The following is a 25763-nucleotide window of genomic DNA, read 5'->3' on the forward strand; positions in this document are numbered from 1 at the left end:
TCCAGAGAGCAGTTAAATCTGTAAATAAACTTGTAATGAATTAGCAGTCAGTTATATTTAATGAACCACGAAAGTATTTGAACAGAAAATGCATTTTTACTGCTGTCTGTTATTATTATTCAGGAATCATGTTTTTTGTTTTTTTTTTTACAGAATTGGTAAGTGATACAAAGTAGAATAAAGTTGCTGTTACATATACATTTCTGAACGCCCTAGAGATACTCTATGAGCTTTACAGCATGACAGTATTTGAAACAAACCTCAGCCGGATAATCCGTTATCATACATTCATAAGGCGTGTATTAAAGAGCTCGGGGCATTCATTGACAAAACTAAATAACTGCATACACCAGTCAACAGCATGACAGCATTCACATCTTAGGTCAAATACAGAAGCATCTTTACCGTAAACACGTCTGCCCTTAAGCACCACAGTCTGTTGGTCTTTTTAAGTCCTTCAAAATTTTGTGATTTACAAGAAAAATGCCAATTTATCGCTTGTTCTGCAAGTACTGTTGCATGGACTTTGCCAAACTGAATGTATGTTCAGCGAAAGTGCAACAGCAAGCAGAGATTAAAAAAAAGAAAATTCTAAAGAAAAAACTCCATCATTGATTTGTTAGTGTTTAGCCTGAAAATGAAACATAGCATGCTTCCTTTTATTGAAAATGGTCTAAAGAGGAATAAACACAAGGATCTTTTTTCACCAAGCTTCTATTCTGAAGCTTTTTTTTGCATAGTGTCTGACCATTTTTTTAACTATGTGGTGATATTATGTCGTCACTGGATAACGTCTCTTGCAATCCAGAATATTGCAGTAGTTTGACTTCTTAAAGGGGATTTCTCCTGCACAAGCAAAGACCAGGAACCTGCCTTTACTTGGAGAAAACGAAAATGAGTCCATTACACTTGATGCCTCCAGCAGAAGCTGAGTTTACCTTCTCTCAGGTCTATACCCAGGCCTGCCAGCCCGGGAAGAGCCTGCTGAGGTTTTTAGGGTCCATGGCTTGTTGGATCAGCAGGTTGACCTGCCCCCCCACGCTGAGCACCGTGCCCTCCTCAACCCCCTTCAGCTTCTCCTGCAGCCTCAGCAGCACCCGCTCTGCTACTTTGTTGAAGCTCTGACTGTCACTGCAGGAGGAAGAGTACGAGGTGATGAGACAGAGCTTTACGAGAGATAGAAACACTGCCACAACATCACTGAAAGGGCTCTCATTTTGGAATCAAAAGATAAGAAACCAGTTCTCATTGTCTATTGTAGCACCTGGATTTACAGTGGTTGTCTATGTCATCTCCTCCCATGGTGGAGCTGAGCGTTGCGTTGAGCTCCTGCTGTTCGTCGTGCTGCAGGTAGAAGGCCTTCAGTGGGTTCATGGTCCAGTCGAACAAAGGGTCATACAGCAGCACCTGTTATGCACATTAACACATTTTATACCACAGTCTGGGTTCATACTCGATTCTGATTGGCTGCACGGTGTCCATTAATTCCTGATAATGGCCACCTGCTGAGGACACTGACAGCTGGCTGGATAACGAGCAAGTGTTGTTAAACATACTATCATTTTTTATAAACTCTTTTTATTCGTGAAGGCAGGACAGATACAGCAATTTCAAGTGATTACAAATCACATAAATTTTCCTTCACAACCCCCCACCCCCCAAAAAACAAACAAAAATAAATAAATAAAATTAATACAAAAAAAAATACACTCGTCAGAGAATTATTTACAAAGAATACATGATGATGTTGGCTTGTAAGGCAGTACAGATTAAGGATGCATGAAAATATTCAATTATCATTAAGTGACAGTGTTCAATTATTTAATATCACATGCACTGAAAAGCATTGTATGTATGCAGTGTTATTGACTTTCTGGCTAATAGCTGAAACAAAGGGATCTGTAATGTAAACAGACAAAATATATCACCCATTATCTAAGACTCGTCCTGTTTACTGGAGGAGTGAAAAATGTTCCTATTGCATAAAAACCTTATTGCATGATAATGATTATTCTGATTATTAGTCAAACCCTTAGGTGTTTATGGCTTGTGATAAACTTTTGATGTTGATTTCAAAATACATTAAAATATAAATCAAATGTCCCCGTTTTGTCCCTGTGACCATGGTATGAGCGGGATAACGGAGTTCATAATCATGAATGAACAGCCTCCTTGTCTTTGAATAATAACTAATAATGAACAACTCGTCGGGCATTGTCCCTTCCAAAACACACACAAAGGCAATGCTTAAGACGTAGAAGTGCCACTGATAGTGATACTAAGAGTGTTTGTGTGAGGTGTCCCGTGTTCTCACCTCCACAATAGTCAGCAGAGCCTCCTCAGAGCTCCTCATCACCTCCATAGTCTTCTCACAACATCTGACCAGAGTAAACAGGCAACGTTCATTCAGTGTCTTTATTCATCAGAGTGACCGTAAAGCTACCACAAAGCAGAGTGTTTTATAAAATAGTTCTGCAAGTTGATCTTTTACTCTGTAGTGGCATGAATATAAAATAGTGGCTGGCTGCAGGGTAGGACATCAATCCTGAACTGTTATGGTATGTTTTTTCTGGAGTAATGCTGAGTGTGTATTTTGTAGTACCAGTGCTAGTTTTGTGGTTAATGGGCTGAAATCTTTACCTCAGACGGAAAGAAACACCACATGAAAACATTCTTACCATAAATATTGGCGTATAAATATCTGATGTGTATTTATTTATTTGTTGATTTATTTGTTATTGTGATCATTTCATTTTTATTCTTGTAGAATTTTTCCTCTTTTTCTTTTGCTTTTTTTCTCTTCTTATTTCAGTTACCCGAGTAAACCTCGATGGGGGTTTGTGCATGGGTGTATTTGTAAATGGCCATCAAGAATATACATGTGTTTTTAAATGTTTATATTTTGAACATATGAATGAAGTTGTTAAAATTAATTAACAAAAAATGTGATTACATCTTGTGCTCCTCACCTCCTGAAAACTCCCTCCACTCCAGTGATGCCCATCCCATCCACAATGTCTCTTGACAGTCTGAAGGGGACAGTCTCGGGGGTGGGGAGGATCTTCCCCTGTTCAAAGGCCACGCCTGAATACCAAGAGCAAAGAAAAGTCAACAGAGTGTGTTGGATGAACACAATGTATTCGCAAAATCTTTGAATTTAGGGTTTTAAAGAGTTATGCAGTTTTCTGCATTTTAAGACAAGTGTCCATACAGAATTTCATAATTGTTAAATCAAAGAAGTGTATAACAGCTCTCTCGCAAAGTTACACAAGACTGCTTTGTCGTTCTTGAACTGCAGCAGCCTCAGTATAGTCAGCAGTTGTTTGCACAGCCTCACCTTTTCTGAAGTGAAGAATAAACTGTTTGCAAATATAAAAGTGATGAAAGGAATTTTACCTAAATCAATGTGCACCAGTTCAGCAGTCTGCTCATCAACCAGAATATTCTGGATGTGTCGGTCACCCAGGCCTACAATGTAGCCAACTGTGGACACAAAACAGAAAAGTTGGCAATTATTTTGATTAAATAAAAGGAGGGTTTTCTACGGACAAATGTGTGAAGTTTCAAATCCCCACCGTGTGTTATTATATCACAAATACATTCTTTGCTAAAGAAATGAAAAAATGCCTTTAAAAGGTATGTTATATATTTTTCAACCTGAACCCAAGGTGACAAAGCAGAACAATATTTGAAATTGGTCCAGTATTGAGTAAAAGGGCTGCAGCCAGAAGCAGCAAAACAGGCTGCAACGTAACTACCACTGGCACTATGTTCACTTGTTCTTCTAAGCGTAAAGAGTAAGATCCTATTTTATTTGACCAGAAATAGCCCTCAAATGCCTACTGGCAAACCCACCAGACTCCAGCTAAATAAAGAGAAATTTTAGTTTGTATAGGCTCAGCTTGTTTTCACATCTAACTGGGTGAATTGGGGGTTTATTACATTCACAACAGAGTTGGTGATTTTTAAACAGCGGAAAGACAAACCAAGTTGGCTTTTGTGAGTTTTATTTTGTTTCTGTCATCTTTGAATGAAGTGTGTTTTATGATGATAAAATTACTGTTTATTTAAATGCAGTCTGGTGGGTTAGGTGATTGCAATTTTGGGGTTGTTTCTTGTTTAAAAAAAAAAAAAAGTTGGGATCCTTTTTTTTCAATTATGTTGTCACACACTTGTTATTACAGCGTGAGCCTGTCTGTGGTAAAATCAAGCACTGATGGTGCAAACATGCCCCAAATATTAACATTGCAGCCTGTTTTGCTGCTGCCATCTGCAATGCTCTTGCTCAATACTAGACTAATTTAGAAAATTGTTGCACCATTATTCAGTCAGACACAAAAACATGGAAAAATAGAATCCAGCCGAATGTACCCTTTAATAACTGCAATCATCTGTTATATGTCTGTGTCACAATTATACCTATTTTAAGATGACCTGAGAGACAGTCTGGTGTTGAATTGAATACAAGACGTGGGCTGAACATGCAGTGACATCTGTACCTATAGAAGAAGTGGCAACGCTGCGAGTGTAAGCCAGCCGTTTCTCCATCCACACCGCGGGGTCCAGGAATCGTTCCATACAGAAATACCTGAACACTGGCCTGAAGTTTTTGCACACCTCGCCGTAGGCCTGGAGCTTCTCATCAAACGCCAGCTTCTGAGCCTCCTACAATGACAGCATGACGGAAGATTAACAGGAAAGGGTTTTAGCTACTTTTTTATGGATAAGGAGTGCAATTTTAACATTCGGTTCAGAGATCAATTCAAGTATGAACACTGGAAAAGACCCTCAGTATTTGTGTTTGACTGCTGTATCTCTTCCATTACAGCTGTACCATCATCTTCCTGCGGCAGGCAAGGTTGGTCCAGTCCCGTGGTCTGAAGCGTTTGTGAGCTCCTTTATTGGGATCCACCAGAAACTCCCCAATGGGCACCGTGCCAGAACACCACTCCAACACACCGCTACGCTGAGAGAACGGCACCACCTGGGAACAAGCAGACAGAAAGTAGGTGATGCACGAGTAAATGTTGTTTTTTGCTTTGATATTCTCTTTAAAAAAATAAGGGAAACAAGTAGATGACAGAAAAAAAGATGAAGGGGGATATGCAACAGAACAACCCAGTCCTGATTTATTATTCTATTTGAATTAAAGAGCAAAAAAAGATGAAATAATGTGTCAAACCTTGTATCGTCTGATGTTGAGTTTCCTCTTGCGTGTGTCTGTGTTGCGCTGCAGCAGCATGGAGCACATGCTGAAGACCTGCTGCATCACTGCGTCCTGCCGCAGGTCATCCTGACCCTGTTCACACAGAGGGCAAAGGTCACCGGAAAAGGTATAGGCTGCAGTCGAATACCTCTTTTTGCTTAAGAAGGTTCCTAACTGAGTGAGATGACTCAGAAGTATCTCAGCGGCTGCCATGATAAAAGCTGTCGAATTCTCCTAATATTAAGGAAAGGTGCATCAGTGCTTTCTTTATAATTTTCCTTAGCATAGGATACACCAGACCATCCTTTACCAAGGGAAAGGAGAAAATTCCAACCCACAATTCTTTGCGGCAGCAACTTTTAAAGTGACGCGCCACATCAGCCGCTATTTGGGGAATCAGCTGTTTTATTACATCACAGATCCACAGTCTGTATGAGCCGAAACATCAAAACACAATCACATCAACACGAAGCTGTTTACCGAGCTGAATTTAGTCGATTTTTTTTTTAAAAAACATATTTGTTATTGCTTCTTATGTGCTGTTTAGTTATGATATTTTTATCATGTTTTATGTGTATTTAATATTTACTACTGGCTGTTTTCTATAATAGAGCTTGAAGCGAAAATATTTCATATCATTATATATCTGTAACAGGAGTGACAATAAACATCTATAGATCATCATCGGCACATTAACCAGAAAACAAGGGGACGTTGTTTTCAGTTTATCATGTTTGAAACTTAAGAATGATCATATGTACAGTAGTGGGTCTAACAAATCATACATAATTTCATTTTTATTATTTTCATAAAATCACATAAGGAATCATGACGATAAATATGAAGGAAAAGGAGGGTGAGTGTGAGCAAACATCTCGTGTGACAACGTTACATTTCACTTCTGTGACTTACCTCACTGTTTATTGTAATTCTCACCTTGGTAATGACGTATTAGGCTATTTTTCACCAGGTTGTCCTTTATAACGTGCATTAAACAACGTGGTGAGTACACACAGAGCGAAGTAGGTGTGATTAAGATAATAACGATAACAATAATGATATTAATAATAATTTGCATTATAGTAATGATCATAATATTAACACTCAGAATTTATGGCACACTTTTTAAGAGCCACATTACAAAGGGCTTTAAGAAGGCAGCAAATAACATTTTTTTAAAGAAAACATATATAAAATAATTGCAAAAAAAACACCTTTTTTCTGCATAAAAGTCAGTTCAGAGAGGATGTGGTTTTTGTAGTCCATCATGTGAACATTGTAGTTCATTACAGCAGACCCACGCCAATAACATCCACCATTGCATCATCACAGAGCCGAGGAGCAGAGCAGTCAGATTCTCTAAAAACGCAATCGTCTTTTCCTAAGTCCTTATGAATTCTCCTTAACATCTTTCCTTGACCTCATGACGTTTTCTCTCGAGGTTGAGGAAAAGTGGTTTGGAAAAAAAATATTTTCACTTTTCGACCGCAGCCATAGAAAACCACAGGACCCAGAGCTCAGAAGCTCATCATGAGCACCGGTTTATTTGTGAGCTCTAATATAACAAAAGAAAAAACACTAAAGTCATTCAAATACAAGAAAAGTGTCTTCTTCTGTCATATTACCTCACTTTTTCATGTCCTATCAAGTTCAAAAGTGCCTGTAGAATATAAGGGACATATTTTCCAAGGTTGAGCAACAGCAGGACACTCAGAAAGTGTCAAATACTAAGTGTGAGATTCATTAAATTTACCACGAGTGTGCCTGTCCTACATCTGATTCATGATTTAAAACAATGTCTAAATATTATACATTTCTCTCCATGTGACATAAAAAAGGAGGGGAAAAACTCATAAATATATCAATAGCATATTGACCTAAAGACAGTTTCCTTAAGGTAAAGATCAGGAAAAACTGTTATTTCACCATGACTCTACAAAGTGTCTAAGTGGTGAATTATTAGCCATTAAGTGTTCCCGCAAACACGCTCACACAGACACACACACACACACACACACACTTATACACCCCCTGAAGAATGTCCTCATTACAAAGGTGTCAAAGTAATCTAACAATCATTGTATTTGTCCTGGGACAAAAACAAGATCAATCATTGCTGAACTGAAATGGAAAAGAACTGAAGTTGAAAGTGAGCGGGTTCCCCGTCAGGGCCGGTCAGACTTTAATCACTCGTGACAGCAGCTTTAGCTTCAAAGAGAGGGGATTTGTTTAATCGAGAACACACACATGCTCAACAGAAAAAAAAAATTTGTTTGTGCATGTTCGTAGGGTAACTCAACCTCACGTACGACAGGGAATCAAAGGCATGCTTCAAAACACACACACACACACACACACACACACACACACACACACACACACACACACAAACACACACACACACACACACACACACACACACACACACACAAACACACACACAATGTCACCCACCTTGACCAGTTGTCTCCTGCTCTTCCCATCAGAGCCGAGACAGTCGATGATTTTGGGCAGGTTGACTCCTCCGGCCAAGTGGTACTGGGGCATGAAGGATCTGACAGTCACCAGGTTGTCATAGCAACCGGATGGATCCACCTATTTACACAATTATTTTACAACGCACATTTGTCAAAAGATATCGTCCAAAGTGTTAAATATTTCAGTGGACTTATGGATGAGCTGGTTTGGTCTGGAGCAGTTTCATGTTGTGTCGTTAATAATCTCATAGGACAGAAACAAAATGATCAAACACTGATTTCATATCACAAGACTGCGTGTATACAGGTATCAGACACTTATAAAAACATGTTTAACCTTGATCTCCATCGTGGGGATGACAACCTCATCCAGGTTTTTGATTTGCATGATGGGCTGATCAGCAGGGATGGGAATAGCCTCTAAAATGAAAAAAGGACATAAAGGAAGACTTTTCAGACATTTCCCCCCCCTTTTCACAATAATGAAACAGAAATGGAAAACTAAATGTAGCATCAGGATAAATCTAATCTAATCTAATCTAAATTTATTGACATTTCCAGGAGAAATCTTTGGTAAATTTTATTTTCATTTTGGTTTCCAAAAATTCTAAATATACCAAGATAATCATCTTTTAAAATGAGTTTTTTTTTCCTTTAAATTAAATATAATGTTCAAGGAAGACAAGTTCAATAAACGCATGCCACAATGAGTAATGTTAAATGATTGTTTGGTCAAAATAAATGTGAACATTTTTGCCATAATTGAGCAGCTCTTTTTTAAATGTCACCCAGTATGTTTGTTTATGTACGTCACTTTGCTCTGACCACTCACTCTTCTCCGTCTTGTGCTTGCTGACGTCCATATAAGCCAGAGTGATGTAGGCGTCACACAGACGCTCGACCCCACGGACCATCTCGCCTCTCTTTTTCCTGATCACACTGATGATTTTCCGGGCCACATCTGAACGCTCCTACGGCAGAGAGACTTCACGTGTAAAACACATCTGTTGCTGTTTAAGGCGCGCTGAAGAAAATTACTTTGGAAAGGTGAATGCAGGATTTGACTGCAGTTAATAACTTGACACAAGATTGGTGAAGAATAAAACTAGCATAAACTAACTGATTGATAGAAAAACAATAGGAGAATGATGATTTTATGCAAGAGATAATATCTAGTGACAGTCTCACCAGGTCAAATGGTGAGGGCTGCCGTGGAGCACTCTTAGTCAGGCGTGTCTTGCAAAAGGTCTCGTCTTTGTTAGCGTTCACCAGGGCGAGGATGATGAAGAGTGTGTGGTGAGGGTGCTCCAGAGATGCGCGGCAGATTAGCTGTGAGGAGAGAAAACAACTGAAGCGGCTGTTCTTTAAATTGATGTTTTGTTTCCAGCAGCTCAGGAACTGAGAGACACTCGTTGGACTAACTTTCAGCTGTATATTCTGCGTCTTGCGTATTAAAAAAGTGTTGCATTACGTCAATGAGAACATCATGGAAGCCTGTATCCTGAGTGATGCCGGTTGCCATCTTGGTTCCCATGCGAGCTGCCAGTTGGTACATGAGAGGCAGAAACTTGTAGGAAGGAATCTGCTTCACCCCTTTCTGGAACACAAAACAAGTGAAGGTCGTTTAAAGCTCCGAGTTTCCCCTTTACAGAGTGACTTTCATCCCAAACTCAAATCAAAGCAACTTTGGTGTGTTTCTCTACCTTCATCATGTCGTTTACGGCCTTAACGTCAGCATTCTCCAGCCAGAGTGAAGCCAGGCGAAACACCCAGGTGTCGTGCTCCTCGCCCTCCCCCAGACACTGGATGTAATTCTCCACCGCCTTACAAAGGAACCGCTGTTTGTCCGCCTGCAGGTTGGACAGTGCCTTCTCATCAAGCTCCAGCTCTCTCTGCACCTTTATTGTGTACCTGTGAAGTCGGAGGAAACGCACATCTATCAGTTTATTCATCTAAAACTAATGCGGTCAAGATCAGGAGAGCACTCCGATTATAGCATTTTTTTATTGCCATGCGTACGTTTCTGGCCTGATGCCCTTCTTCAGCGTTAACATTCGACAACATCACAAAGAGAGACAGAAATTATAAGTCCACACATGAAAACACGTACAGTACATCCCAGCAGGGGGAGCCAACATTTTTATGGCACAGAATCTCAGTAATATGTATTTCAATCACAAAGAAATAAGACTTTTTAAAAAGGTTGTGACTTAAAGGTGCATTCAGCAATTCTAAGCCAAAACGTCTCCTCACATTATCTGCTATCTGTCCATTCTGTGTGCACTGAAAAAAATAGTGTTCATACACAAGATAGGAGGAGGGCTGTGGATGAATAAAGATAAAGACAGTGCGAGCAAGAGGGACACTAAGTCTGACTAATGTTAATGTGCTGATCTCTACAGTGCATTGTCAACCATCTTTCTCCAGTGTCGCTGACTCCACGTTTAAACAAGTGGAAAAAAGTAGTGCAGACCTGTTGGACATCACTTTACGCTCCCTCATCAAGTCCACTTCTTCTTTGGCCTTCTCCAGAAGCGCCTGCTTGTTCTCAAACTCAGAGGAATTCATGTATTTGTCGATGCTCTGGTACTGAGCATCAGAGAAGCGGGCCAGAGACAGGAAGGCCTCAGTCCGCTGACTCTGCAGCCTGGAGTCCTGAACACCCGATTCCCCCTGAATCACCTCCACCGCCTGAAAGAACAACACAGAAGAGAAGTTTACAACTTCTCTGACGGGCAGTAATGAAATGGTACCGACAAGAAAAACTAAAATCTAAGGTAAAGGTATCAAGGTAAAAATAGAGGACTAGTTCTACTGGAAGCACTACTGAAAGGTTAGTTGGGTGGCCACATTTAAAGACACACTGTGATATGCAAACATACACACACACACACAAATATAAATAATTTAATTTTGTCCATATGAATCTGCCATAGCCCGAGGACACAGACTGTAAACTTGCAGAAATGTAATATTTATGTCTTTGGGTCTACTCCTAATTTAACTGGACATAAATAATTCATGTGTGTGTGCATGAGTATGGGTGGCCAGACACTGCTGGGCTGATGGGTAATAAGTCATTTATTTCTCTGAGGGAGGCCTGCTGCATGTGCACAAACATGTGAGTAATTCAGGGTGTTTGAGAGATTTATCATGAGTTATTAGACATTTTATGACTTTTTAGATTCCTGTTTGCCTGGTTTGCGGGCTTTTTCCACACATATGAAAATGACGAAAGAAAAGCATTAATTTCTTTCTTGAATCTGTGCAATTCCATTTTCAACATTTTATGGCTTTTCTATGAACTGCAGACACCACCATTTGTAGAAAAACTGTTTTATCTTGTTTTTTTTCCTGAGCAGATTTCCATTAAAATACTGTAAGTCCTACAACTAGGCTTGTCAATAAAACAGGCCGATTTTATATTTTATGGATGAAGTATCACATAGAGCTTTATATTTTATATTTTAGCTTCCTCTTACCCTCTCTAGGTACTTCTCCAGAATTACTCCAGGGCTTTCCAGGCAGGTTTCAGCCAGCCAGTTACCACACAGCCTGAGGCACTCAGTGTAGACCGGGGCCAGAGTCGGATTCATGTCCACCTGGGGAATAAAAACAAAACTTAAGAGAATAATTCAATTTACTTGTTGACATTTGGGCTTTTATTTCACCTTGTCTGCTGCATGATAATGAAGACGAATTTTTGACAAATAAAGAACAGTGTGGAGGATTACGGGGGATTTACTGGCATCTGGAGGATTGCAGATTGAAACCAGCTGAAACGTCTCCTGGTTAGAATTCCTTCAGAGATCATTTTTCACGAGATCTTTTCTGTGAGCCATATTATCTGCAGAGGTCTCCTCTTCTCCAAAACAAACGCACCAGGTGATTAAAACTGGTAAAAACACTAAATAAAGCAGTTCCACCTTACAAATCAGTGTTTGGCATGTAAGAGACAAGCTGCTAGCCCAGCACCCTCTAATGTGTTCTCACCTAATTTCTGATCCAGACTTTAAGGAGTTTTTTATTGTGTTTTGAAGTATGCAGAGGTCTCTTCCACTTCAGAACAAATGGACCAGACAACTGGTAAAAATGCTGAATAAGGCAATTTCAAGTTAAAAAAACTTTTTTTTTTCCTACGCTTTTGTCACAGACGGGTTGCTAACTACAGTGGCTGACGCAAAAATGTGAACAGCCATTTCTAGAGTCAGTGTTCTAAAGGTAACAAAAACACAACTTTTCTTATTTTCAGGAGATTATACACTAAAGAAACACACTCGTATTACCTTTTATTCCATTTCTGCAAAATATCCCCCATAAATCCTAAACACTGGACCTTTAAAAATGTTCCATAATTAAAGCAAATTTTTTACTTCAACAAAGATTGAAAATATCCACATATTGACTTTTAGAGCTCTTTGATTTGAGTATTTTTGTGTCTGACCTTCTCCTCAAGGTTGTTTATCATCTGTCTCAGCAGGCCCAGGGCCAGTCCCTGCTCTCCCTTCACCCAGAACACCTGGGCTTCCTCCAGTTGCCACGACAACACAGGGGACGACGCCCAGGACCCTCCACCACCATGCTGCTTCATCTGGAAGACTGCTCGCTCTGCCAGCTGCACAGGAATCACGACACTGTGATGGTTTTGTAGGTAACCGTTCTGAACACTTGGAAAATACACACAGCACACACATTGAAACACACACACTCACTCACTGAAACACACATGCTCAGATGCTACCTGTGTATTCCCAGCCTTGCGAGCCAGCCGGCAGAGCTCCATGAGGTGGTCAGTGAGGACAGAGCTGAGGTACCGGGTGCTGTCGGGGTCCCCCACCCTGGACATCAGGGTGTTCTGGGCCACAGAGCGGACAGCCAGAATCGGCTCCACCAGAGCAAAGTCGCTGTCAGCGAGCAGCTGAGAGTGCTGCCGCCACTGACGGCAAACCTCTGTCAGAGTCAAATCTGAGAAGGGCCTGATATAAAAAGTATGTAAAGAAAATCAAAAATACTCAGTTTTGTATTTATTTGATTTCACTTATTGAACTGTAGATTTAAGTATACTGTAAATGTTTTTTAGTTGTTTGTTTGGTTTGTCATTTATTCATTTTTCTGTATTTATTAAATACATTTTTTAAATATATAAATTTTAAAAGGTCATAAGTCAGGGAATGTTTTATCATTAAAAAACTTAAACAAAGAAAACAAAAAAAGTTTTAAAAAATGGAAAAAAAAGTAGACAAAATTATTAGGGATTGTGTCAATAAAATCACTACAGTAGACTTCTCCATCAGTCCTCAAGAATCCTCTCTGTGTTAATAACTATGCTGCACATTGATATTAAAGTCTGACTGTTGATATCACCTTGAAAAGAGCTGTTTAACACTCTCCAGCTCCCTGATGCTCTGCAGGTTCCTGAGAGTCGGGTACAGAGAAGAGACGGCCTCTAAACTGCCTCTGCACAGCTCCTCCACATCCGCACCCCTGTGAAAACACACAAGCACATCGATTGCAAGCGGAGAATTTAATAAGAGCTAAAACTTGAAATTTCATGATATGTTTGCCATACCTGGCCTGTTTCATAGTTTCATCAAATATGGAGAACTCTTTGTCCCTCAGCGCTTGCAGGGAACAAAACACTGATTCATGAAAGCCGGGTCTGGATTTCTCACTCCTGATACAACAAATAGATTAATAGGAAAATAGATTTAAGTGAAAGATTGCCTCTGATGGGTTACAGTTGTGTTTTGCCTAAACAGGCACCACGCTCTCAGCTTTGTGTTTCTGCCCCCTGCTGCCTCACCTCTCCGACAGCTCACAGTCCCACTGAGTGTTCCTCCAGGCCGCCTGGAAGCGGAGCTCTCTCAGCTCAGCGCCCCACTCCACCCCTTCACTCTCCAGACCCCTCATGTATGTGGCGAGGATGTTGCTCAGGCCGAAGTTCTGCAGGCCCTGTTGGTGCAAACATTAGCACTGAAGAAGTTGATCTGAAAGCACGAATATATGACATAAGAATTGACTTTTCTCTCATTATTTTACCTCCACTATTCCTACTTGTCGAGTGACCTCCGGCAGAGTAGAGTGAAGGTCGTATGAAGTCAGGGCCTTCCCCCACATGGCCTCATGCTCATAGGTTCGAATCCTTTAAATGAATGTGACAAAACAAACTTTTTAGTTCTGAGAATGACTGAACACTGCAGGGAGCAAATAACTGTGTGAAAGGACGCAGGCCTCATTAATCTATTTGATTACCTGGTCAGTGGACTGGTCATCGTCTCCCCTCCACAGCCATACAGACTGTCAGGCTCACCGATGCTACGATATACCTCAATCAGCAGCTCCTGTAAAACATAAGAAAGAGTGGAAATAATTCCTTCAATAGACATAATACAGTAACCATGTACTGAATCGAATACTATTTTGCAGCCATTTATAGTGTTGTGTTGGAGCACTTTGACATTCAAATGCATGTTTAGGCTGTTGGTCATTAAACTGGACTCACTATGGACAACAAACAATCTAAGTTTAACTGTTTCAGAGGGACATTTTTTAGAAATACATGGCGGAGAAATCTGGCTGAGCTATTGCTTTGTATTGTTAGTTCAGAAAACAAAAAATAACAAAATAATGACAAAATAATACATAAGGAACTGACCTGCAGATTGATATTGGTGTCTTCTCTACTCTTCTCAGTCAGGCTGAAGATGGTTAAGTTCTGACTGTTCTCTTCAAAATTGATCTTACGTGTAGCTCTGGACTTGGATCTGCAGATTTGGCAAAAACATGAATTAAAGAGAAAAGTTTCTGGATGGCATTGGAAAGACAAACAAACAGTCCAGTGGAATGGCACGTTGGTAAAACGATGCATGCATGACAAAATTTGGCAATGGTGGTGCTGTATACATATAAATATACATATATGTCTGTGGTACAAGCCGTGCAGGGGCTTGTCCTTCCATGACAGCTCCTGCTCCTCCTCCTCATTCCCATCATCAGGCTTCTGCTGCCTCAGATATTCACTTTGCAAGTCATCACTTGGGGCCATCTTCCTGATGTTGATCTTACATGTGATATATTTGTCCAGATTGCTAATGTTTTCTCTTTTGTGTGAGGGTGCTATGTAACATCTGGTTGTTAACTCGAATGCCATCTGCCATTGCTGGCATTCTCTGCCCGTCTCACCTAATTTTACAGTCCTGCTCTTATCCACTAAAATAATATCCTGTTCGCTGTCTCCCTGATGTGTGTAAATGCACCATTAAAACTGTCAAAATACTTTAAACTTTATTTCTGGATAGCCTCTTGAGATTAACCATCTTGTTTTAGAGGGGGTCCAACGTAAAACACGCAATACAATACAACAAAAAATACAAAAGATTTTTAAGATGATTTGTTTAGATGCTTTGCATCATTACTTCCCTCCAATAAACTCAAAAATCAGCAAAAGAAAAAAAACAAAAACAAAAACATATTGTTAATGATGCAGAAAGTACAGATTTAACATTTAATGTGTATGAAAAAAAGTGTAAATGTCTTAGTTTTACACATAACTAGACATCAATTAAAATCCCATGGTGATGAGTTAAACTTGTGCATACCTTCGACTTTCTTCCATGTTAGCTTTGATCTTATCCACGTAGATCTCAGTGTACAGTAGAGCGGTGAAATGTGCCGAGCAGGACTGAGCAGCTTTGGCCACCTCCAGGTAGTTCAGCTCCAGCCAGAAGTTTGAGCCACACACTGTGGCACAGCTGGAGGGAGGGTACAGTGTTTATTAACCAAAGACGCTCCACACACTGCACGTCTGTTCACATGCACCTCCACTGACAAAGACGCACCACTTTTCCATAGCACGACCAAAACAGAGAAAGTACAGGTTCAGTTAGTCAATTAACAGTTAGTTTTATCTAAAACATATTTTATTACAATAACAGTGCAAACCTCTCTACTTCCAGTGGTCTCTGCTGATGTCTCAGATAGTCAATAACAGCCAACATGGTACGCAGAGAAGTCTTGTCGTACAAACCCGGGCTGACAGTGTCTGACTCTGTAAAGAATAATACATACTAATCATTAAAAAAAAATCCCAGAGACTCCTGACAGATGAAGGGGCAGATACATTTTCATTGTTATATGTCACACCTTCAAACTTACCAGAGTCCGAGTTTAGAGGTGTGGCAGAGCGACTGGAGGCCTGAGAGCTTCTCAAACAAAAGCTGAAGAAGTCCTGGATGTGGGAGGAGAGCAGCTCCCTCCATGCACCATTAGAGTCATCTAGAAGGATGGAGTGAATGATGAGCGGCAGCAGCCTCTGACAGCAGTCCACCCTCACCTGAAGACAAGAGCCGCGGTTAGATCTGGAACTCTGATGAACTGGTTGACGTTACAGTATAAATGTGAACCACAAATGCACTAAAGCACAGATATGAACTCTTTGAAACCTGGATTAACATCAGTTTTTCTTGTGTTCAGACTTTTGAAACATTGAGAAAATTGGCTGAATTTCTTTAAAAACATGGTTAAAAAAAAGCTACATGAAATGTCCCCTGAATTGCAAAAAAGATTAAAAATTGATAAGAAATTACTATTAGTATTAGTTTAAAAAAAGAGAGCGAATCATTAGAGAAATGTCATACAACTAAGAAAAATAATAAGAAAAATGTATTTCTAATTATTATAATTATTAGACATTATTTATATTCATTATTATTATTTTTATTTCATTTTATCTATTTTTTCAGGTAATTTCCTGTTTTTGCTGTTTTTTTTCTTTGTTTGGCTTATTTCAGGTTATTTTCTAATAGGTTTTCACTAACTTTTGAAGGAAATCAAGCCAATTTGCTCAGGTTTAAAAGGGTTAAACACAACCCGAAATGCAGATACTTTCAAGCATTTTAAAACTGTATATGTAGGCAGTCAAGTTATAAAGGGTAAGAGCTCTTAAGCTAATGTCCATGTGCTCACCAGACAGAGTGGTCGTGACAGCAGCAGAGCTTCACTCCTGACTCCTCCGCTGTCGAGCAGGGCGGTGCACAGAGCCTTAAGCCAGGCTTTGTGGCCGCCCGCCTGGGGAATCCAAAACTCCTGACTCTCCAGCTTCCCCTTCGCCTCCGAACTCTCCTCAGCACTCACAGCTACCACCTAATCAAGGACGACAGTCAGTAGTAACTGAGCACACAAAGATGTTACAAGCATACACAAAACACATACTTGTATTTATAACATATAATTGAAGAAGTGTTTTTCCGTCTTTGAGAGCAGAGGGCTGTTGATCTTTTTTCTTCATTTTTATGTACTCATATTGTAAATATGGTTAAAACATTTCCTAAACCCACCTTCTTCTTGGCCTTTCTAAAGGGATTGAGGTAGGCCAGCAGGGGGTCTCTGTTGTCTTTGTGTTGTTCCCAGAAGTCGATGCCAGACTGAGTGGCGAGGATACTCCTCACACACTGAGCGGCTGCCTTCCTCACCTCAATACTGGCAGACAACCACAGCACAGAACACAGTGAGTATCAGTACAAGCTGCTCACACATCATTTGATTACTGAGGTCCAGGACTCAGCATACCGCTGTTGAGTTAGTGCATCGTTCATGCAGTTCAGGATGATGTAAAGACACTGGGACTCGGTGGAGGTGAAGAGAGACACAGCCTTTTCATAGAGGGGGTCTCTGCCATGAAGCAGCGCGATGGTGGAGAAATCCACAGGACCCAGTTCCCCCAGACAGCTGCCTGCTGCCTCTGCAGGAACACATTTGTTTAAAATCTTCTAAAAGTGAAAATCTGGGCACGACTGAAAACACAGCGAACTAACCCGCTGAAAGTTATTTTACTAAATACCTAAGATGTCGGCTCCTCCAGGATGGTTGGCTGCGAGCTTACAGAGCTGCAGCAGACTAAGAACCAGCTTCACCAAAACACTGTCAGTGGGATCAGCTGCAAGGAGGACAGAGAGAGAGAGAGAGCAAGCTCATTCGGGGCCGATTATCGGGGCCAATATTTGGCATTTTGCCGGTTAACTATATCTGCATTTTATCTTAATGATCGGCAATAAAATTGATTTATGAAAAAGTGTGCATGTTACACTCAACCAACACCAGGAAGGGCAGTCTGCAATACATGCAAAAAAAGTGTCAGCATGGTAGGGAACTTTTACTTTTTTAAATGAACATGCAACAACTTTCTTATGCATAAATCATTTTTTCTTATGCCTCACCATGGCACTCTTTAAGCAGCTCCCTGATCTGTGCCTTGTTATCATGCAGCTGTCTAGTCAGCTCCTTCAGCCCTTCGAGTCTGGTCAGAGGTAAGGAGTCACAGGACGTCACTGACAGGAAGTGGGCTATCTCCTGTAAGACGGAGACAAGGAGGATTTAGGTCTTGTTGGATGTAGGATTGTTCTGAGGAATTATCTGTGTATGCATAATATAGGATATAGGATACTAATATATAGATATTAGTTTATTACCTGTCTCAGTGTAAAGGTCCCAGTGTTGTATTTGAGCTTGTGCTGCGTGGACCGCAGCTCTCTGAATTCAGGGAGGTCAGGAAAAGGCTCCAACCTGCTGATGGCTCCTTTTAACTTCTGTTGATTTTCTATTACAAGAAACTGCAACAGACTGAGTACCTGGAGGGCCAGAGAGGAGTAATAATGGAAGTTGGGGGGTTGCAAATACTTAAGGAAGCAGATATTTCTAAAAGTGCAAAACAATGATACACGTCTAAAAAAGGGTTTTGAAAGATGAAAAAAAGGGTACGAGATCATATAGATCCTAGAAACAATTATTTAAAAAGAAGCAACAGGTAAACTACTGTATCTGGATGCAAAAGTCCCAAATTCTACAGTATTCTGTCTTTTTAAAGTGATTTTTTTTTTGCATTTCTATGTGGCCGTAAAATTTAGAAAAAGTTTTTCTAGAGCCCAGTGTCCATTTGTGAAGGAAGTGGGTGCTTTTTCCACTGTGTAACGTATACCATGTCAGTTTTGCACAATTTATGCCTTCTTGAGTGCATAAATTTGTTGCATTAATCTGCATTTTTCATTAATTACATTGAATCTACATTTATTCCACAAACTTGCAAAAAAGAAAACCTAAATTGACTCCCTGTCACTTACCTGCTGTGAGATGGCAGGCCAGCTGGTCACCTGAGCTGTCAGTGTCCCAACGATGACCTGCAGGTGGCAGTCTAGAGCATCATCACAAAACTGCAGAGCCGCCTGACACACAGAGGTCAACAAGTCGCAGCACAGAGAGAGGCTTCGGTTGGAAACTTCATCACACTGAAGTGGCCTAAGAGTGAGAGGAAAACACACACCGGTTTGACTTTGTGGTTTGTTGTCTACATAGCATGTGAGGTACCACATTTGTGCTACTTGTGTACTTTTGTGTGCACCGACCTGCTGTTGATGTGATGAATGAGTGTGTAGATAATGTCTCTGAGGACAAAGGCCCACGCTCCTCCCAGGCCGTCCTTCACCTCTTTGAGCAGCAGGTTGACAAACAGGTGATACATGAGGAGGATGCGATGACGTTCGTAGCTGTTGGTCGTCTCCGCTGCTCTTTCACAAACTGCCAGCAGAATCCTCTGGATGGAAATCTACAGCACAGACAAGGGTAAGAATAGTCAAGAGCAAAAATAAAAATATTGATCACTGAAAAGTCAAATAGTTCCACATAGGGGAACATCTTACCGGAGTTTTTGAAAGAATGGCCACCAAAGACTTGTGGTTTGCACTGTGGCACTTGCTGAGGTAGTCCAGTGTAGCTTTAATAACATAAGAGCTGAAGTAAGGTGGATTTGGTACAGGATCTAGTTCCCTGTAAGACGTTAAACAGTTATTTAGTAAAACATCTTTCTTTAAAATTCAAATTTATAGAAAGGCAAAGTAAATTGGTAAATATATAAAGAAATAAACAAAATGGACTAATATGAAAGAAAAAACATGCTAAATCTTGAAGACCATTACCCTGTAAAGCGCGTAAGATCTCCTCTGTCCCCCTCAGCTCCACTTCCCTCATACAGAGTCATCAGCAGTTCAACCACGATATCCGGCAGGTTACTGTGGATAAGGATGTCAATTTGCTGCGAACACATGCACAAACATGGGGACAGATGTGACGCACAGTCGAGTCAATGTCTCATTCATACCATCAGATCTTTATTCATATGTGTTGCACACTGCATAGTCAGTTGAGCCTGTGATCCTGGTAACGTTTTGTTCAGTTTAGGCTAGCAGCTTATTCAGATTGGGGCAACATATTCTGGAAAAAGGAAAACCTATGAGAAAAATATGCAAAAGTCTTTTGACAGATGTCATGTCACACCTTCCAACAGTCATGAAAGTCATTTCTCACTGCAGATAAAGCTACGGTGACAATTTCATGTGATTTCAATCAGCCCTCACTTGGTCCTGAAAATGAAAAATATGCCCAGAGTGCCTACATGTGCAGCTGCATAAATAAATCAGTCTAACCTGACATGTGGGCTGATGTTACGCAGTTATGTTTACCTGTTTGCCCAGACAGCTGGCGTCTTTGAGCAGGTCGTACACTCTGTGCGCCTTCTCTCTCTGCTGTGCGACCTGTGAATCCTGGCCAGGCGAGGCAAAGTACGGCAGGATGTTGACCATGATCTTGGGGAAACAGTCGGCCAATAACTCTTTCCAGTCCTTCTCAATATATCTGCCGATAGACTTCACCTGTTCAAAGTCATCCAGGAAAACCAGGTGGGGGATCAACACCTGGTAGGAAGAGCTACGAGGAGACAAGTGTTGGATGTTAATATATTCAACCCTTCCTTCATTGGGTTTTACTCAATATAAGTTGGATTTGTGATCTAAGATGAAAATAATAACATTTATTGACTTACTTATAAAACTCTTTCACCGTGTCGTGGTCTAGGAGGGCGAAGGGGAAAGATCCAAGAGTGTAACGATCGTCAGACTGTCTCTGCGCCAGCCACTCAGCTACCAAGTAGTACAGATGAGAACTAACAAACGTTTTCACGCTCCTGTAGCCGATTACTCTGGATACACTGCACAGCATCTGTGGCAAAAAGGACAGAAACAGCTCGTGTCACTTTGCTTTTTAAGTATTTTGTTTCACAGCACAAAAGTCAACATTTTTTAGGTTATATACTGATGCATAAAAAGAAGCTCAAACAGAAATACAAAAGCTTACTCAAGAATCAGATTAGTGACGCAAGGTTAGCTTCTGATGTCAATGAACTTGGACGATGCAGTCAGACCTTTAAAAATCTTTCACATACATTTTCACTTTAAGGGGACGTAGATAATTTCTCCAGATATTTAACTTTTTAACTATTTATTGATTGCTTGTTATTGTTATCGTGTTATTTGTATTTCTTTTGTCTAGTTTTTAGCATATATGTATATTTAAATTGCTCTAATCTGTTTTTACTGTTGGTACTGAAAGCTGCTGAGACAACCAAATTTCTCCACTGGGGATTAATAAAGGTTTAGCTTTTCTTATCTTATCTTATCTTTTCTCTTATCTTATTTTCTTTCACTCACAGGCCTGTCTAAATTCTATTTTTATTCAATTTCCACAATGCACAGTGCCCTAAAATCATTACCTTTTTGATAAGCTGGTCCTCTATACTGTTCTCCTTGTAGGACTGGAAGAGGGCAAATAGAGACTGTTTTTCACAGACTGGGCTACAACACAGCACGACACACAAACTCTTCAACAGGGTGGCCTTGCGGTTAAAGGACTCGTCTTGCTGGTCCTCTGCAGAGCTGCCTCTCTAAGTATGATCACACAGAACAAGAAGCATTGGAGAAAGCCAAACAGAGACGCACAATGCACAGATGAGAAACTATTCCTGATTTATGACAGTAAACTTACTGGGAGCTTCATTCCTTCCTGAGCCTTCAGATAAACGTTCTCAAAAGCTGCCTGCTGGTGTTTAAGCGGCAGCATCTTCCTCTTATCTGGACTGTCAGGTCTCATCTCCAGAAACAACCTCGAGATGCAGGAGGGTAACGGTGACAATCAGATCTATGATGATCACATCTTGTGTAATCAACATCTTTCTGTAAAGCATACCTCTCCACTGACATGGCTACCAGCATGCGGACCTGATGGTGGGCATCTGCGAGGTGAGATGGGAGGATGACAGACACCGGGCGATCTTCCTCTCTATCAGGCCCTCTAATACTCAGGACTGCCCACTCACAGCACGGGTCAGCCTGTCAGAGAGGAGAGCAGTTATAAACATTAAAATAGGTGCCAACAGAACTAATATACTAACATTTGACTGAACCATTAAGAGGATATACAGAAAAGGTGAAAAGAGGGTGAATGTTGTGGGACATTTTATTCTCTCCGGTTTTGATGTACGGTGATCAATCAAAAGTGAACATAAAATATTGAAAGCAGCTTAAATATTTTCACTGAAAAACACCCTAGTCAGTTAAGAACCAAGTTTTCTTCCCTGTCCAGCTTATTCATTCAGAATCAAATGAAAAAGATTTTTAAAAAACTAAATTCCATTGTTGTGCAGATATACACAATAACTTAGCAACAGTATTTCCTAAAATTCTGTGAGAGCTCACCTCCAGCAACGCAACCAGACATCTTACTAGAGCAGCTCGCACAGCTGCAATGCACTTTCCAGTTTGGCTCAGGAAACTGAAACACAGCAAAGTGACTGCGTTTATATCAGAAACTGAATCACACAAAAGATGCAGACAGATTATGACTGAAAGTGTAAAGATATTTACAGAAAACCCTGAAACATTTTTCCAAGTCTTATACAAACAGTGTATATAAAGATGGATGGCATGACAGCTCCCCAGAAGTGAAACTGAGACATCTTTATAGCCCCCTGGTGGCTGTCTGCAGTATAGTCCATAAACAGTGTACAGTGGGAGGAAGTGGAGAAACAAACATCTTTTTACTCACTCTATGGTTTAATACGGTAGCCATCCCTAAAAACTGAATTAAAAATACTAAAAAAGAGAGGAATTTTCTTTCCTGACAACCAAAGGAGGCACATTTTACACTCAATCATCCTCCTTCACAGACTGAAGGCTCCTTGCCACAGACAGAGGCTGTATTTTAGGGACATAATCTCTTACAGACCAACCCTAAATCTGCTCATGTTGCAAAAAAAGCTACTAACCAGAATCCAGACATCACTTGTAGCAGAGATCCCTGAACATGTCTCATCTCCTCCAGCGTGTGGTGGGTTTTCCCGAGGCTCATGATGGAGGGTAACAAACCCAACAGGACAGCAGCGCAGATCTCTTGGTCTTGACGGTACAGTGAACACAGGTCCCTGTAAACACAGCACAACAAACAGGTGAAATGCATTAAAAAAAGTATTTTATGAGAGCAGAAAACATTCATTTGTGACAGAAAGATTTCCCTACCATACAGGACGAAGCAGTGAATCAAATTCCTCGGGAGAGAGCGAGTCCTCGACAGGAAGCTTCTTCAGCAGGACAAGATACTGGAAAAGATATCAAAGTTCATCAGCTGAACCATCATTTCTGCTGAAACCATGACTCCACAGCAGCAGTTACCCACCATGTTGAGGTGCAGGGCTTTGCTAAAGTCCATCTGCTCGGCCATCAACAGCAGCCTGCGTCGCACGTCCTGAGGTTTGAAGGGCAGACCGTGGACGGGCTGGATGGAGCCACACTCGCACAAGAACTCCAAGACTGCAAGGAGAGCCAGGTCGTGCTGGGCCAGATGATCGCCTGCTAACAGGCTTTTTGCACCTGACAGAGGAGAAAACGATTTTTTAAAATCTGTTATCCACTGACAGGATGATCAGCGACTTTCTTATCCCAGAAGAGGCACAGTTTTACAGACAAGGTCGTGATCCCTTCTTACCTGGCCCACAGGAGGCATCACTGGTGTCCCCTTTCTGTCTGTTGGTCCCATTGCTGCCACTGTGGGACTCTTCGCCCTCCTCAAACAGGTCAATGCCGTCCCCTTGTTGAGTTCTGGTCAAGTCGCAGTCGTCATCCATGTGATCATCTTCATCCACAACACCAACTCTCTTCAAAACACTGCTTAGCTGAAGATGTGAGGAAGTAAGACAGTAATTCAGCCTGCCAGCTTCTTCAGATGAAGGTTTCCACTTGTTATATCCTCCAGCCACAAACATCTTTAATCTGCTATGTACTTCATATGCAGTAGATATATATGTCACCTACCAACAGTTTGCAGATCTCAGCCAGTTCAGTGAGGAGACTGGCCGACAGAATCATGATGAACAGACTGGATGAGACGGGACAACCATGATCCTGCAGAGGAGAGGTCAAAATATTTACTCCAAAATAACATTATATATCTGTTCATCCATAAATTGATTAGATTAATCTGAATTTTGTATTATTTCAGCATTATGCATAGTTTGTTGATGGATGTTTTTTTTTCACCTTGTTTTGTCTATTGGCTGACTGTGTGCACAGCTTCATGACAGATCTCAGCATGCTCATGGTTCCTTCCTCTGTCATCTTCACTTTCACACTAGAAATAAAACCGCTGAAGTCCTGAGCCAGGGCCTAGTAACAAAAAACACACCGACAACCTTAAAGGGTAGGTTTGGGAGTTTTCAACCAACCTGGAGGCTATTTTTCCATGTTTTTGTGTCTAGTTGACTACCACTTTGAAATTGGTCCAATATTAAGTGAGAGTGCTACAGCCAGAGCTGCAAAACAGGCTGCAATGTAACTACTCTGGGCATGTGCGCATAATCACTTTACATCCACTAAAGTGCTTGCTTTTGCCAGGATCAGATTATTATAATTGCCTGACAATATTATGGAAAAGATCCCTAAAGAGAAAACCTTTTGTTAGGAAAGATCCCTTTGTTTAACCAGTAACAGCCCTGAAATCACCATCACAAAACCCACCAGACTACATTTAAATAAATGGTTATTTTAGTGTGTATAGATCCAGCATATTTACATATCTAACTGAGTGAATTAAGAGTTTATTTCAACCAGAGTTGGTGACTGGTGGAAGAGTGGAAAGATAAATCAAGATGGCTTTTGTGAGCATTATCCTATTTTTGTTGATTTTGAATTAAGTGTGTTTTACATTGATAAAATTACTGTTTATTTATATAGAGTCTGGTGGGTTTGGCAATGGTGATTTCAGGGCTGTTTCCGATTAAACAAAAAAGTCTGTCTATGTAGAGGTCCTTTCCATAATGTTGTCAGAAACTTACAATGACAATCTGAGCCTGTGAGTGGCGATAACAAGCACTTACAGTGGACTACACTTACGGTGCACAAATAACACAAGTGGTTTCATTGCGGCCTCTTTCAATCAGTAGTGAACCACTTCAAGTAATGGTTGTTCCATCAGTCATTTAGACACCAAAACATGGAAAAATAGGGTTCAGGTTGAAAAATACTAAACTTAACCTTTAAATTCTTCAATGCTTTAGCGAAATGTTTTAATGTTTATAAAGCTGAAATGATCAATCACCCAAGGATGGAATACAAATCTGCAGCGATGCATCTGAATGATACCTTGGCTTTGGGGAAGAGCTGTGAGCGGCAGGCCTCTTCCTCAGTCAGAACCCCAGTGGACACGTAACCTGCTAGAACACCAGTCAGCAGACTGAAACAGCGTACCAGACACTCTGGAGGGGTGGACTGAGACTGTTGCAGAGAGAATCAGAATAAATACCAGTTTGTTACTGTGATAGTACACAGACATATAAACACATAAGCATTAACTTCCACTCACGTCAGGAGAGTAGCAGTTGAGTAGTGCGTCAGCCACACAGAGCAGGGATTGCTCCAGCTTATTTCTGAGGAAGGGGACGGCAGCAAATTGGCCGTCAGTCAAAGCCGTTTTCACTGACTCGTCAGTCTCTCGCTTTGGTGAGGGCAGCATGTTGAAGCCGAACTGTAAATACAGCCTCTCGATCTCTTCCAAGTTGTCTTTGGCCGTGGATGAGGTATGTTCTTGTAAATAGGCACTAGAAAAAAAACTGTAAGCTTAATTACACTATTATTAAATGATGAGATAGATTTGTCATCATGTCTGTGATTGATACTCTGTGTACTCAGTGTGTGGGATCAGGATTATTC

General features: G+C 40.8%; 1 protein-coding gene across 1 annotated transcript in view; it reads right to left on the minus strand.

Moving 5' to 3' along the window:
- Positions 1-40: 40 nt before the first annotated feature.
- Positions 41-25763, minus strand: part of atm (ATM serine/threonine kinase) — a 32320-nt gene continuing 6597 nt past the window's right edge. The window contains exons 13-63 of the mRNA XM_042486751.2: positions 25417-25651; positions 25197-25328; positions 24096-24221; positions 23871-23960; positions 23545-23731; positions 23236-23429; positions 23079-23158; positions 22829-22984; positions 22260-22335; positions 21751-21893; positions 21550-21667; positions 21278-21448; positions 20552-20727; positions 20193-20436; positions 19650-19765; positions 19374-19500; positions 19080-19279; positions 18798-18972; positions 18150-18308; positions 17898-18030; positions 17522-17617; positions 17251-17422; positions 17019-17160; positions 16648-16824; positions 15838-16015; positions 15625-15730; positions 15282-15434; positions 14339-14447; positions 13936-14024; positions 13723-13825; positions 13487-13635; positions 13253-13357; positions 13048-13167; positions 12425-12659; positions 12128-12298; positions 11166-11285; positions 10157-10374; positions 9387-9594; positions 9155-9280; positions 8872-9012; positions 8516-8654; positions 8021-8103; positions 7661-7801; positions 5183-5299; positions 4835-4984; positions 4500-4665; positions 3397-3483; positions 2970-3084; positions 2315-2378; positions 1265-1407; positions 41-1131 (exon numbers count right to left, since the gene is read on the minus strand). Of these exons, the coding sequence (XP_042342685.2) occupies positions 951-1131; positions 1265-1407; positions 2315-2378; positions 2970-3084; positions 3397-3483; positions 4500-4665; positions 4835-4984; positions 5183-5299; positions 7661-7801; positions 8021-8103; positions 8516-8654; positions 8872-9012; positions 9155-9280; positions 9387-9594; positions 10157-10374; positions 11166-11285; positions 12128-12298; positions 12425-12659; positions 13048-13167; positions 13253-13357; positions 13487-13635; positions 13723-13825; positions 13936-14024; positions 14339-14447; positions 15282-15434; positions 15625-15730; positions 15838-16015; positions 16648-16824; positions 17019-17160; positions 17251-17422; positions 17522-17617; positions 17898-18030; positions 18150-18308; positions 18798-18972; positions 19080-19279; positions 19374-19500; positions 19650-19765; positions 20193-20436; positions 20552-20727; positions 21278-21448; positions 21550-21667; positions 21751-21893; positions 22260-22335; positions 22829-22984; positions 23079-23158; positions 23236-23429; positions 23545-23731; positions 23871-23960; positions 24096-24221; positions 25197-25328; positions 25417-25651 (7342 nt within the window). The 3' untranslated portion in view covers positions 41-950. The remainder of the gene's footprint in view (positions 1132-1264; positions 1408-2314; positions 2379-2969; positions 3085-3396; positions 3484-4499; positions 4666-4834; positions 4985-5182; positions 5300-7660; positions 7802-8020; positions 8104-8515; positions 8655-8871; positions 9013-9154; positions 9281-9386; positions 9595-10156; positions 10375-11165; positions 11286-12127; positions 12299-12424; positions 12660-13047; positions 13168-13252; positions 13358-13486; positions 13636-13722; positions 13826-13935; positions 14025-14338; positions 14448-15281; positions 15435-15624; positions 15731-15837; positions 16016-16647; positions 16825-17018; positions 17161-17250; positions 17423-17521; positions 17618-17897; positions 18031-18149; positions 18309-18797; positions 18973-19079; positions 19280-19373; positions 19501-19649; positions 19766-20192; positions 20437-20551; positions 20728-21277; positions 21449-21549; positions 21668-21750; positions 21894-22259; positions 22336-22828; positions 22985-23078; positions 23159-23235; positions 23430-23544; positions 23732-23870; positions 23961-24095; positions 24222-25196; positions 25329-25416; positions 25652-25763) is intronic.

The sequence above is a fragment of the Plectropomus leopardus genome, chromosome 6 (genome assembly GCF_026936395.1).
Source record: "Plectropomus leopardus strain MGB_pleo_1.0 chromosome 6, ASM2693639v1, whole genome shotgun sequence".
Classification (NCBI taxonomy): domain Eukaryota; kingdom Metazoa; phylum Chordata; class Actinopteri; order Perciformes; family Serranidae; genus Plectropomus; species Plectropomus leopardus.